Source organism: Ylistrum balloti, unplaced genomic scaffold, assembly GCF_031769215.1.
Source record: "Ylistrum balloti isolate Yb309-2 unplaced genomic scaffold, AGI_CSIRO_Ybal_v1 Utg369874, whole genome shotgun sequence".
Lineage (NCBI taxonomy): Eukaryota > Metazoa > Mollusca > Bivalvia > Pectinida > Pectinidae > Ylistrum > Ylistrum balloti.
Genome location: NW_026782015.1, coordinates 1,831,023 through 1,845,701, shown reverse-complemented (window position 1 = coordinate 1,845,701; position 14,679 = coordinate 1,831,023). Strand labels below are relative to the sequence as shown.

General features: G+C 36.3%; 1 protein-coding gene across 1 annotated transcript in view; it reads right to left on the bottom strand.

Annotated features, from left to right (window-relative positions):
- The window catches only part of LOC132546093 (uncharacterized), a 48,222-nt gene extending 38,864 nt beyond the window's left edge, over positions 1–9,358 (bottom strand). Inside the window, exons 1-3 of the mRNA XM_060209790.1 lie at positions 9,295–9,358; positions 7,103–7,127; positions 4,420–4,468 (exon numbers count right to left, since the gene is read on the bottom strand). Coding sequence (XP_060065773.1) covers positions 4,420–4,468; positions 7,103–7,127; positions 9,295–9,358 — 138 coding nt within the window. The remainder of the gene's footprint in view (positions 1–4,419; positions 4,469–7,102; positions 7,128–9,294) is intronic.
- Positions 9,359–14,679: the final 5,321 nt, after the last annotated feature.

The following is a 14,679-nucleotide window of genomic DNA, read 5'->3' as shown; positions in this document are numbered from 1 at the left end:
AGGTAACTGTTACAGTGAGTACTGTGTATACTACACAGGTAACTGTTACAGTGAGTACTGTCTGTACTACACAGGTAACTGTTACAGCGAGTGCTGTCTTTACTATACAGGTAAATATTACAGTACATACTGTGTATACTACACAGGTAAATATTATAGTGAATATTCCCTGTACTAAAAAGGTAGGTAACAAATGGCTGCTTCTCTATATTCTTTATGAAGATATGATTTACTAGTAATGTTAGGTCTCTATATTTAAATTTATAACATGGTTCCCCTGTTCATAGTATATATAGAGTATTCCAGAAATTAGGTCAACAGGTAATGATCTACCTGAGAAGGTCAAGGTGATATAACTCATACAAATAGTATTAACAGTTTAACTTTACCAACCAGAAGAGGACTTAATTGCTATTTCAAGTGAAATCTGATACGAAAATCAAAACATCAAATCAACAGATTATTCCACTTCATTGAAAACTTTTCAGTTTGTAATAAATAGCGTTTCAACCTAATTAGGAAAAAGTAAAAAGACTGGCAAAGCTCATAGAGGCATGAAACAGTAATCCGTCCCAGGGGATAGCCGAGTTTTCGTTTCATTTAGAACTTGTCTTGTGTTAGGTATGAATGTGAAGTTACGTGTGTGATGTGTGCAGATGTCCTGTCACTAACACTGACTTATATCAACAGGGATTAAAGGCTTATTTAGATTCCCTTATCAATTTCAATCCATTAAATGTTGAAATGGCGGTTTGATTTTCACACCATGAATTATATCTCATGGTCAATAAGCAAATACTCCAGGATTAAAGAAGATTTAAGCTGAATTTACAACCACCACCTTTCTGGAATGATGTTACACAACAGTTACCAAGGGTTGAAAATAAACATGTATTACGCAAGCGATTGCACAGTTAACCATCTCACCTGTGAAAGATTATAAGATATTGTCCTAGTTAGCAAAAGATCTTACAGATAACGTCCTGGTAAGTGAAATAGCTTACAGAAAATGTCGTGGTAAGTAAGATATCTTACAGATAATGTCCAGGTAAGTGAAATATCTTACAGATGATGTCCAGGTAAGTGAAAGATCTTACAGATAATGTACTGGTAAGTGAAAGATCTTACAGATAATGTACTGGTAGGTGAAATATCTTACAGATAATATCCTGGTATGTGAAATATCTTACAGATAATGTCCAGGTAAGTGAAAGATCTTACAGATAATGTCGTGGTAAGTGAAATATCTTACAGATAATGCCATGGTAAGTGAAATATCTTACAGATAATGTCCTGGTAAGTGAAATATCTTACAGATAATGTCCTGGTAAGTGAAAGATCTTACAGATAATGTACTGGTAAGTGAAAGATCTTACAGATAATGTACTGGTAAGTGAAATATCTTACAGATAATGTCCTGGTTAGTGAAATATCTTACAGATAATGTCTTGGTAAGTGAAATATCTTATAGATAATGTCCTGGTTAGTGAAATATCTTACAGATAATGTCTTGGTAAGTGAAATATCTTACAGATAATGTCCTGGTTAGTGAAATATCTTACAGATAATGTCCTGGTTAGTGAAATATCTTACAGATAATGTCCAGGTAAGTGAAAGATCTTACAGATAATGTCCAGGTAAGTGAAAGATCTTACAGATAATGTCCAGGTAAGTAAGATATCTTACAGATAATGTACTGGTAAGTGAAATATCTTACAGATAATGTACTGGTAAGTGAAATATCTTACAGATAATGTCCTGATGTCCAGGTAAGTAAGATATCTTACAGATAATGTACTGGTAAGTGAAATATCTTACAGATAATGTCCAGGTTAGTGAAATATCTTACAGATGATGCCATGGTAAGTGAAATATCTTACAGATAATGTCCTGGAAAGTGAAATATCTTACAGATAATGTCGTGGTAAGTGAAATATCTTACAGTTAATGTCCAGGTAAGTGAAATATCTTACAGATAATGTCCAGGTAAGTGAAAGATCTTACAGATAATGTACTGGTAAGTGGAAGATCTTACAGATAATGTACTGGTAAGTGAAATATCTTACAGATAATGTCCTGGTATGTGAAATATCTTACAGATAATGTCCAGGTAAGTGAAAGATCTTACAGATAATGTCCTGGTAAGTGAAATATCTTACAAATGATGCCATGGTAAGTGAAATATCTTACAGATAATGTCCTGGTAAGTGAAATATCTTACAGATAATGTCCTGGTAAGTGAAAGATCTTACAGATAATGTACTGGTAAGTGAAATATCTTACAGATAATGTACTGGTAAGTAAGATATCTTACAGATAATGTCGTGGTAAGTGAAAGATCTTATAGATAATGTCCAGGTTAGTGAAATATCTTACAAATGATGCCATGGTAAGTGAAATATCTTACAGATAATGTCCTGGTTAGTGAAATATCTTACAGATAATGTCCTGGTAAGTGAAATATCTTACAGATAATGTCCAGGTAAGTGAAAGATCTTACAGATAATGTCCAGGTAAGTAAGATATCTTACAGATAATGTCCAGGTAAGTGAAAGATCTTACAGATAATGTCCAGGTAAGTGAAATATCTTACAGATAATGTACTGGTAAGTGAAATATCTTACAGATAATGTCCTGGTAAGTAAGACATCTTACAGATAATGCCATGGTAAGTGAAATATCTTACAGATAATGCCATGGTAAGTGAAATATCTTACAGATAATGTCCAGGTAAGTGAAATATCTTACAGATAATGTACTGGTAAGTGAAATATCTTACAGATAATGTCCTGGTTAGTGAAATATCTTACAGATAATGTCCTGGTAAGTGAAATATCTTACAGATAATGTCCTGGTAAGTGAAATATCTTACAGATAATGTCCTGGTAAGTGAAAGATCTTACAGATAATGTCCTGGTAAGTGAAATATCTTACAGATAATGTCCTGGTAAGTGAAATATCTTACAGATAATGTCCAGGTTAGTGAAATATCTTACAGATAATGTCCAGGTTAGTGAAATATCTTACAGATAATGTCCAGGTTAGTGAAATGTTTTACAGATAATGGCCTGATCATCATAACATCATATATACTCTCTTCTCATACCTCAATCATATTCATGCATTGAATGTGAAGTCTGTAGTTGAAATGTAAAAATTACATTGAACTTTTATTTTACAAGTGATTCCAACTTTTTAATTACTGTTGTTGATCCAGATGGAAGTGCAATTTGTCTTAATGTGGGAGGAAACAGGAGTAACAAGGGAAAAACCCACATGGTCGGACAGGAAACCCTATACCTTTCAACTTCCAGAAATCTTATCCCAGACACCTAGGTGAAAAACAAGTACATTACCACAGTACCAACCAACCAACCATCCAGTGTTCATATTTTAGTTGAAATGTAATGTTAACACTGTAGTTTTCATTGGAAGGTTAACATAATAGTTCTAACGTCATGTTAACACAATAGTTCTAACGTCATGTTAACATAATAGTTCTAACGTCATGTTAACATAATAGTTCTAACGTCATGTTAACATAATAGTTCTAACGTCATGTTAACATAATAGTTCTAACATCATGTTAACATAACAGTTCTAACGTCATGTTAACACAATAGTTCTAACGTCATGTTAACATAATAATTCTAACGTCATGTTAACATAATAGTTCTAACGTAATGTTAACATAACAGTTCTAATGTCATGTTAACATAATAGTTCTAACGTCATGTTAACATAATAGTTCTAACGTCATGTTAACATAATAGTTCTAACGTCATGTTAACATAACAGTTCTAACGTCATGTTAACCTTTCAGTTTTAATGTAATGTTAACACTGTAGTTTTTATTGGAAGGTTAACATAATAGTTCTAACGTCATGTTAACATTGCAGTTTTAATGTAATGTTAACATTGCAGTTTTAATGTTATGTTAACATTGTAGTTGTTACGGAACGTAAACACTGCAGTAGTAATGTTAACATTGTAGTTGAAACATATTATTAACATTTTTGTTCCGAACATTGTAGTTGTAATGGAAGGTTAACATTGCAGTTGTAATGTATGGTAAGATAAAAGTTGAAATAACATTATGTTTACAATTTATTCTATATTGCTGACAATCTTGAAGCTAATCTATAGAAATATAAATAAAAGAGAAATGCATACTAAGGGAAATAACTCTTACAATGCAGAGAACATTTGCCTTAGTAGTATTGTGCATATTCACCTCTCTCCTGAGTATGCCTCTAGAAAAATCCTGTAATAATACTCACCTTCTTCAGTATGCCACTAGGATAGTCTAGTACTGATACTCATCCTTTTTCTGAGTTTCCCACTTAAACATGCAGTCCTGTACAGATACTCACCTCTTCCTGGAGTATGCCACTAGGACAGTCCTGTACAGATACTCACCTCTTTCCTGAGTATACCACTTGGACAGTCCCTCATGAAGTCTCTGTACCTGTTAATGAGAACAAAGTATCATCAGTCACATACACTCACAGTACTCCTTGTAACCTGGTTATCACCAAATAATGTTATTATCCTACAATACTACTCTGATTCTTTGTTTATTAAGGATGTTATCATCACTTTCCTCAAATAGGTTATCTATTTAAGAAAATGTTCAAAAGTTTAACAGAAAACTAGAAAATGTCTGTATGATATGAATGTCCCTGTTCCATGCAGATCACTGCTTGATGACTTTGAATAAGCAGTAGAATGTGACCTTTGACCCTTTACCTTTGGCATGACCACTTAAACAGAAAGCGTAGAATTTGTTGTTATATGTTTGTATGACATGTGTCTCCTTCTGATAAATATGCATAAGCTATAACCATTTTACCATATATTTGATTGATGGTTACGTAAAGGTTATCTCCCTCTGGATAGAAGCGTAGAAGCATACCATATAGGTGTGCCACAATAACTGTTGTACTTGACAGATAATAAGAAGTGGGGTTATCTCCCCCTTCTGACAGACATGTAGACATGTAACATATAGGCATGTCACTATCACTGTCATATTTGATAGATAAATAATACGAGGGGTTATCTCCCCTTCTGATAGATGTGTAAGCTACGTATATAGACATGTCATCACTGCTACCCAACATGATATATAATAATAAATATATGATCTTACATGAAATTCCATTTGGTATGTGAATTAATGAAATAAGCCAAAGGATTTTCCATTTTAGCAATCCTTTGGCGAGCTAAGATGAAAATTTGCAAAAAGCTTCATAATTCACGAAATTGGAATTAAATTGAAGATCCTTTATATCACAAGCAAATATGGTATAGAAAGTCTATGGTTCTAAGTCAAACCGTATATCTATGGTCTCCCATGTTACATCACAATGCAATAAATGAAATTATATTCTTCCTTTGTCCCAATATAGATTAATTACTTTCTAAAGAATAACTACAACACAATGAATGGAAGGATACTTGCTACTCTTTTAATTACCACAATTCGTTAATACAACCACAACAATGTCAATGCTTTTGCTATTCTGCCCGTATATTATACATGTATATTCACCAACTTATAACAACAAATGAATACAACACCCCCATTAAAAAACTTAAACAGACGCACTCATGGCATTTTTTTTTTTTTTTTCAAAGTTTACACATCTGAACCCCATGAGTAGCTAGCATCAAAATTACCTTACCCCACTCTACCCGCGCGCGCATCACATGCTAACCAACGATACTCGGAAATCACCGAAAGTTAATTACATGTGTGCTGTCATTCTGTTATCTAAATTGAAGTCACAATAAGCTTTATTACATTTGTAATATGTGAACCTATTTCATTATTATATTCAATGAATAACAAGGCAATCAATGACAATAGGTCAATCAAGGCAACACAGATTTATTCCCTGATAAACTAACACACCTTTACTAGATTTTGGAATTGTTACATTTCAATGTGAGGTTCCATTTCAATTTGAACAATCTGAACCCAATTTCATAATTTCTCTGGATAAGAAAGTCAGGCACCTTCAAAGTGCTCATGTGGAATAATCTGCTTTCAAATCTTGGTACTGGTATTTCTCTTGCAGATTCAGCCAGTGAAACAATTTCAAATGTGTATACTCAAGCCAGAGGCATGACATCATATCTGTCATACTTGATCATTAGTAAAATTAGGGGTCATCTCCTCTAATAACCTTAATACGATATTCTATTTCAATTTCTCTTGCTCAAAGGCACCAATCACTGTTACACTTGAGAAATAAGAGGGATCATCTCCACTTATGATGAAAATGTTAGCCTAAGGCACATCACCATCACTGTTATACTTGATGATGAGTAATAAGAGGGATTATCAACCCTTCTGATCAAAATGTTAGCCTTAGGTATGTCACTATTACTTTTAAACTTCATGACGAGAAATAAGAGGGATTGTCTCCCCTTCTGATCAAAATGTTAGCCTCAGGCATATCACCATCACTGTTATACTTGATGATGAGTAATAAGAAGGATTATCTCCCCTTCTGATCAAAATGTTAGCCTTAGGCATGTCACCATCATCGTTATACTTTATGAAGATTAATATGAGGGATTATCTCCCCTTCCTATCAAAATATTAGCCTTAGATATGTCACCATCACTTTTATTCTTCATGACGAGAAATAAGAGGGATTGTATCATCATCACTGTTAAACTTCATGATGAGCAATATGAGTGATTTTCTCCCCTTCTGCTCAAAATGTTAGCCTTAGGTATGTCATCATCACTGTTAAACTTCATGACGAGAAAGAACAGGGATTATCTCCCCTTCTAATCAAAATATTAGCCTTAGGCATGTCACCATCAATTTTATACTTCATGACAAGAAATAAGAGGGATTATTTCCCCTCCTGATCAAAATGGTAGCTATATGCATGTCATCATCACTGTTAAACTTCATGAAGTGTAATATGAGTGATTATCTCCCCTTCTGATTAAAGTGAGAGTTTAAGGCATGTCACCATCATTATTACACTTCATAAAGAAAAAATAAGACAGAATATCCCCCTTTCTGATTAAAGTTTCATACTTGCTTTAGCATGAAATACTTATATATACATATACTCACCACTGCTGGATCTCACGTCTGTCAACTGAAACACAAAGTCATATCTGTGTTTTATCTTCCTTGTGATTAAAATGTAAATAATATAAAATGTGGAAAATTTCATGTGTTTTGTTCAACAGTAAAATCATCCTTCATCATTCAATTTTTCAAAAACATACTGTATTGCTAGTTTCCACCACATGATTCAACTCATTCACCTATATTTTAAAAAGAGTTTAAGATTGAATACATACAAAATATTTCTGTATATAGTTGATATACATGTATATCATCCAGCAATAGCTAAAGATATATAAAAAAAATATATTGGAGGCCGTCAATAAAATTCTCACATTAATGGAGACCTGCATATCATATACACATTTATATAGTGATTGGGGCCTGAACAACATAGATACAGATTGATATACTGTACAGGACTTGTATACGACACATACACAGTTATATATTGATAGGGACATGTACACCACACATACAGTTATATATTGATGGGGACATGTACACCACACATACAGTAATATATTGATGGGGACCTGTATACCACACATACACAGTTATATATTGATGGGGACATGTATATCACACATACACAGTTATATAATGATTGGGACATGTATACCACACATACACAGTTATATATTGATGGGGACATGTATACCACACATACACAGTTATATATTGATGGGGACCTGTATACCACATACACAGTTATGTATTGATGGGGACCTGTATACCACACATACAGTAATATATTGATGGGGACCTGTATACCACACATACACAGTTATATAATGATTGGGACATGTATACCACATACACAGTTTTATATTGACTAGAATGCATTGATCTGTATACTCACACATACACAGTTATATATTGATATTGGGACATGTATATCCACACATACACAGTTATATATTGATGGGGACATGTAAAAGCAGCAAAACCCAGATTTTGAAGATTACGACCACACATACACAGTTATATATATATATATTTAAATGATGGGGACCTGTAATCACACATACACAGTTATATAATGATTGGGACATGTATACCACATACACAGTTATATATTGATGGGGACCTGTATACCACACATACACAGTTATATATTGATGGGGACATGTATATCACACATACAGTTATATATTGATAGGGACACAGTTATATATTGATGGGGACATGTATACCACACATACAGTTATATATTGATGGGGACATGTACACCACACATACACAGTTATATATTGATGGGGACCTGTATACCACACATACACAGTTATATATTGATGGGGACATGTACACCACACATACACAGTTATATATTGATGGGGACATGTACACCACACATACACAGTTATATATTGATGGGGACATGTATACCACACATACACAGTTATATATTGATGGGGACATGTACACCACACATACACATGGGGACATGTATATCATACACAGTTATATATTGATGGGGACCTGTATACCACACATACACAGTTATATATTGATGGGGACATGTATACCACACATACACAGTTATATATTGATGGGGACATGTATACCACACATACACAGTTATATATTGATGGGGACATGTATACCACACATACACAGTTATATATTGATGGGGACATGTATACCACACATACACAGTTATATATTGATGGGGACATGTATACCACACATACACAGTTATATATTGATGGGGACATGTATACCACACATACACAGTTATATATTGATGGGGACCTGTATACCACACATACACAGTTATACACAGTTATATATTGATGGGGACATGTATACCACACATACACAGTTATGTATTGATGGGGACCTGTATACCACACATACACAGTTATGTATTGATGGGGACATGTATACCACACATACACAGTTATATATTGATGGGGACCTGTATACCACACATACACAGTTATGTATTGATGGGGACATGTACACCACACATACACAGTTATATATTGATGGGGACCTGTATACCACACATACACAGTTATATATTGATGGGGACATGTACACCACACATACAGCGACATACTGTTGGAGACTTATATATACACTACGCATACAGTTATATACCTTAGGAGATACAGTTAGGAACTAGTGGGGACTTATACAGTTAAATAGGTAGGGACCTGTACGTGGTATATCTCGATTTATTTACTTACAATAAGTAGAGTCCAAGAGGTCCCTTAGTTCCGTGCCGTCTAACTTGCTCTGTTTCTTGCCCATTGTGCCAAAACAGAGTCTGACAAAAACACTGTCACATGAAGATAGAACACATTTGTTGTTGTAACCTTCTGTTCATCCTCTGACACATTCACTGATTCCAGCAGCCGCCATATTTTAATTTCCTAGATTGTCACATGTCACCATACCAAATCACGTGATTCATCGAAGCGACACTATTATCACAGCCTCCGCAACTAATGGCGGGAAACCAGAATGTCTCGATTTACCAATATTGATATCCTGACTAATTCTTTTCGATTACTGATAAATCACCTAATCGATCGTTATGGAAGTGTACTGGTGAATTGGCTAACTGAAGTTGTTGATGGTGTGCAACCCTGTGGTAACGATTGAACGATCATATAGATAGAAGAGCTTAGTTCCACGCCATATTTGTTGGTTTTGGGGATTTGTTTACTCAATATGGGATGCTGGACAGGTGTTGAGGACAAGTGTGCAGTGCTGTACTTGATGGCTGTGTACGGTATCATGTCTCCGCTCAAGCTTTATCGATTTGTAAAGATCAATATTCGTCTTCATTAGTGAAGTGCAGTAGTTTCACGGCGTTGTCACACTTCTCTGCCCCGACTGTAACATCTAGCTTTACTCATTGGAGGCCACTTCGCTTTTGCTGTGTACACCCAAAGTCACGGGCAACACTCGTGCTTATTTGAATATTTGATATAAAATCGTACAATGTCGATTCCGTGACATACAGGACGATCTATACATTCCAACAGCTGTCTAATTACAGACGACTCTCATCGTTATTTCTAAATGCTACATTATGATAATACTGGTCGCGATGTAGAGCATACAAGATATCTCTGAACAACCAGACAAGGGCTATGATGTGATAACCTCACAGGACGAATCATGCGATACAATATGACAATTTCTACATATCTTAGTTGACCGCATGGAACTCACTTTAGTAATAAAAACACTATGACAATGCCCTATAGATCTTAGGACTGTGTAAAACTCGCTACAGAAAGAAAACAAGACGATGATACAGTGCATGTATTAGGACTGTATAATTTTTTCCAGAAATAAAGCAAGACGATCACTTTGTATGTATCTTGGTACCGCTTGAAACTCGTCCTATAAAAATCGGGCAAAGTATTTTGGTATGGATAGATTGCTTGTTAAGACGCAAAATATGTGGCAAGATCCTAAATCGATTGATAAAGAATGTCTGTCGGGCGAAACCCTAAGGAGATTAAGTACGGTTGTGGGCGTAAACAAGGAAAGGCGAATTCATCTCAGGAACAGTGGCATACACCATAGTCCTGAGTTCCATAGCAACAGTGACTTACCAATGTCCTGTATTCCATAGCAACAGTGACATACAGTGGTCTTATGCTCCATGGAAACACTAGTGTATACCATGGTCCTGAGTTCCATAGCAACAATGACTTACCAATGTCCGGTATTCTCATGTAACAGTGGCGTATACAAAGGTCCTGGGTTCTCTAGGAACAGTGGTATATACCAATGTCCCGAGTTCACTAACAATAGCTAATACCAAGGTCCCCAGTTCCCTAGGAATAGTGGTATGCCAAGGTCCCGAGTTTCCTAAGAAAAGTAACATACAAATGTCCTGAGTTCACTAACAATAGCTAATACCAAGGTCCCCAGTCCGCTAGGAATAGTGGTATGCCAAGGTCCCGAGTTTCATAAGAAAATTAACCTACCAATGACCTGAGTCCCTATGTTCAGTGGCGTATGCCATGGTCCTGAGTTCACTAGGAATGACATATACTAAGGTCCCGATTTCCTTATGAACAGAGTCATACCGATGTCATGAGTTCTCTTTGAACAGTGGTATGCCAAGGTTCCGAGTTCCCTAATAACAGTAGCATACCAATGTCCTGAGTTTCCTTTGAACATTGGCATATACCAAGGTCCTGTGTTTACTAGAAATGGCATATACCAAGGTCCCGAGTTCCCAAGGAACAGTGGCATATCAAGGTCAGAGTTCCCTCGGAACAGTAGCATACAATGGCATGAGTTCCTTATGAACAGTGGCATGCTATGGTCTTGGTTTCCCTGGGAACAGTAGTGTACCGGAGTCCTGAGCTCCTGAGGAACAGTGGCATACAAAGGCCCTGTGTTCACAGGAGCATCCTCTGTCATTTAATATTCGATTACATGTCTATTTGGTGATGTATTTGGCAGATATTTTGAAATTACAAATTTTCACTTACTGGAAACCGTAGTTAGTGTATAACAACAGAATAGCACGCTTAATGTGAATTACGTAATGGACGGACGGATACAAACATGTTTAATATAATGTGTCTGTGATGTAAAATTAACCTCATGAAAGTCAATCACCACAAACATGAAAAATTCCAACGAGAAAGGACAATATTCGAACACTGTCGTTTCCTATGCGTCTTGGCTTCTGTAGTTCCAGGGCTCCTCTTGCGGTCAAACTCGTGTGGCGATGGTATGCGATGCCCTCAAGGTACTGGGGTACAGACTGTACAATGATGTTTCCTAGTCTTTGTTCTTATCTAACACAATATTCCCCCTGTGAATTATGCCAGACTCGGTCAAAATAGCAAGAACGCCGGTAACCGTTAATTCCCTGAAGCTCGTGTTATTGTAATTTTCGAAAAATCGAGTGAAGGAATATATCAACCACATGTTGTATTAGATTTATATCCCGCTCCAGGCATCCATATTGATCCGCGATGTCCATACAGGTCCGATAAATCTTAAGTTAGATGTAATCTGAATTAATATTATATAAATGTCGGAGCTCGTTTTTTTCAGATGCTTGTCGAATAGATGAAGATAGATATGTCTGTCGTGTGATCTTGTCAAGTAAATAACTCTCGTGGGTTGTAAGAATTCATTAGGGACAATGATGTCGTCAATACAGTAAAGCGTGCCTCTCCGCTTTCATGTCCCCTCGGGACCATGTTTTATTTTTGTGTATACCAGATTCACAGAATCTGAACAGATATGTACGCGGAAAGTAGGAGAGCCGATGGGTTGGGGGCGGGGTGTTCCTTCGTTCAAGCCTAAAGGACGCGAGGTTTTCTGCACGATACAATCTAAAATGAAGTTTTTCCGGTACATGTGTACCCGCTTTTACGAACGGCCAGTTTCCTGTAATTTTAAGACACAAAAATATATATTTCGCCTGCTTTCTTGATCTTGGAAAAACTGGCTTTTTGGGAGAAAAATTGCAAAATTTAGAGAACAGAGACCCCCCTCTTTTTTAATCGTGAAAAGTACCCCCGGAAATTTCTCTACCGAAAACTTACTCTTACAAAATTAAAAACTAGAAGTAATCAAATAAAGGATTGATGTCATTTTAAAATACATTTTTTTTTTCATTTTTTTCGTTGCTTTGCAGTTTAAAGCTCGTTAAATCAAATGCAAACTTGAGGTTAAGTACAAATTTAATATTCATAAAACTTCTTAGTTTTATCAGAAATTATACGCGGCATCAGTTTTATAAAGAATTATTTTGTTAACGGTAAGTTTCCCTTAATGAAAATGTCCATGTGGGTTTTTTTTGTGTTTTTTTTTTTTAATGGCTGGTTTGGTGTTGACGCCTCCCAATGTTACTAGTGAAAATATTTTATCTGGTGGTTGCCACTTAATTTCCTAGCTTCCGCTACATCATTATCTGGCGGCCACTAGATAACTAAGTGGCAGATGCCATATTATATATTTTCACTCGACTTCACTTCATTTGTAACAGAGGTCATTACTTATTTTCTCCGGTAAGATTCTAACCCGGTACCTCCGGCTTACTCGTCCGACGCTCAACCGATCGAACTAAAGAGAAGTTTTCTCTAACCAAGCGTTATATTATTGTGTTCAGCATTTTACCAGGGTTACATACTCCCTCTCCAGGAAATTATTGTCCTCGAATTTCCATCGACTACAACGAAGCTTGTGAAGGTATTACTAAGTATCATTCAACACACTCCCTCTCCAGGAAATTATTGTCCTCAAATTTCCATCGACTACAACGATGCTTGTGAAAGTATTACTAAGTATCATTCACGAGTCCCTACATGGATGCCAATGTAACAGTGGTTATAATATATTTTAATGACTCCACTAGGATTCGAACCCGAAACCCCTGGCTGACTAGTCTGACGCTCAATCGATCGAGCTAAAGTGAAGTTCTCTCTAGTGGGCAGTATATTGCTGTTAGTATTTTACCAGTGTTACTAATTCATTATTTCAATATATTTTGATTTTTTAACCATAATTGCTTTCAGATATGCAACGAAATTGGATAACATGTTGAGCATGCTCAAGGACGACTTCCCTTCATCATGCAGAGCTTAAATTCAAATTTTCATGAAACTTGAGACCTTGCATCAGGATTTTATTTAGTTGCAATATATTTAGATAACATCTAGGAACAACTTTGCATACCAGTGGATAAACGATCAATACCAGATCGTGTTCTCCAGAAGTTTCAAATGAAATCGACATCTTTTTTACAACTTCCGCTTTCCAATGTAAACAATTGCCACCGAATTGCCTCTGAACATTTTGATTCTGATGATGAAAAATTTCACCAGAAATACCCCTGAACAAAACAGATATATATATTATCCATTGTAGTCTTACCCTTTGTCACTCCTGGAACACGAAACCCATGTAAACTGTCCGTACACTGTGTTTTATTGGCTATCATGTGTTTAAAAACATCGTGGCCAAATTAAATAATGAAAACTTGCCCAAGTGTTACTTCTCATGAGTGGACTAGAGAGCAACCTATGACATACCAAGTACCCAATCGGAGTCTGCACCAAACCATGTCGTTGGGATCAAAAGCTGTTGCCTGCGACGAGTGTGATGAGTGAACACATGCCAAGTGTTTAGGGTTATCAGATTCTGTGTACAATAATGTACCCTAATACCCATCCTCGATATTTCAGGGGTTACGATCACTTCCACTCTCTGAACCCCTGGAACATGCCATGGACTTCTTGACAAAGGGAATCCAGATGGTACAACCTCTAGCCGAGCTGATGTCATTTCCGGAGTGCCACAAGTGACGGTGCTGGGGTCACTGATGTTCCTAACATACACCAACGATTTGCTAGATCACATTCAGTCAGATGCACGGCTATTCGAAGATGACTGCGTGCTGCACATGAGCATATCGTGCCCTATTCGAAGATGACTGCGTGCTGCACATGAGCATATCGTGCCCAGCCGATGCAAAACAGTTCCAAGAGCATCTGCCATAATTCCAATGTTGTGAACACTAATGGGAGATGGAGTTCCACCAACAAAAGTGTACGGTGAACCACCTGACCAACAAGCGGCACCCA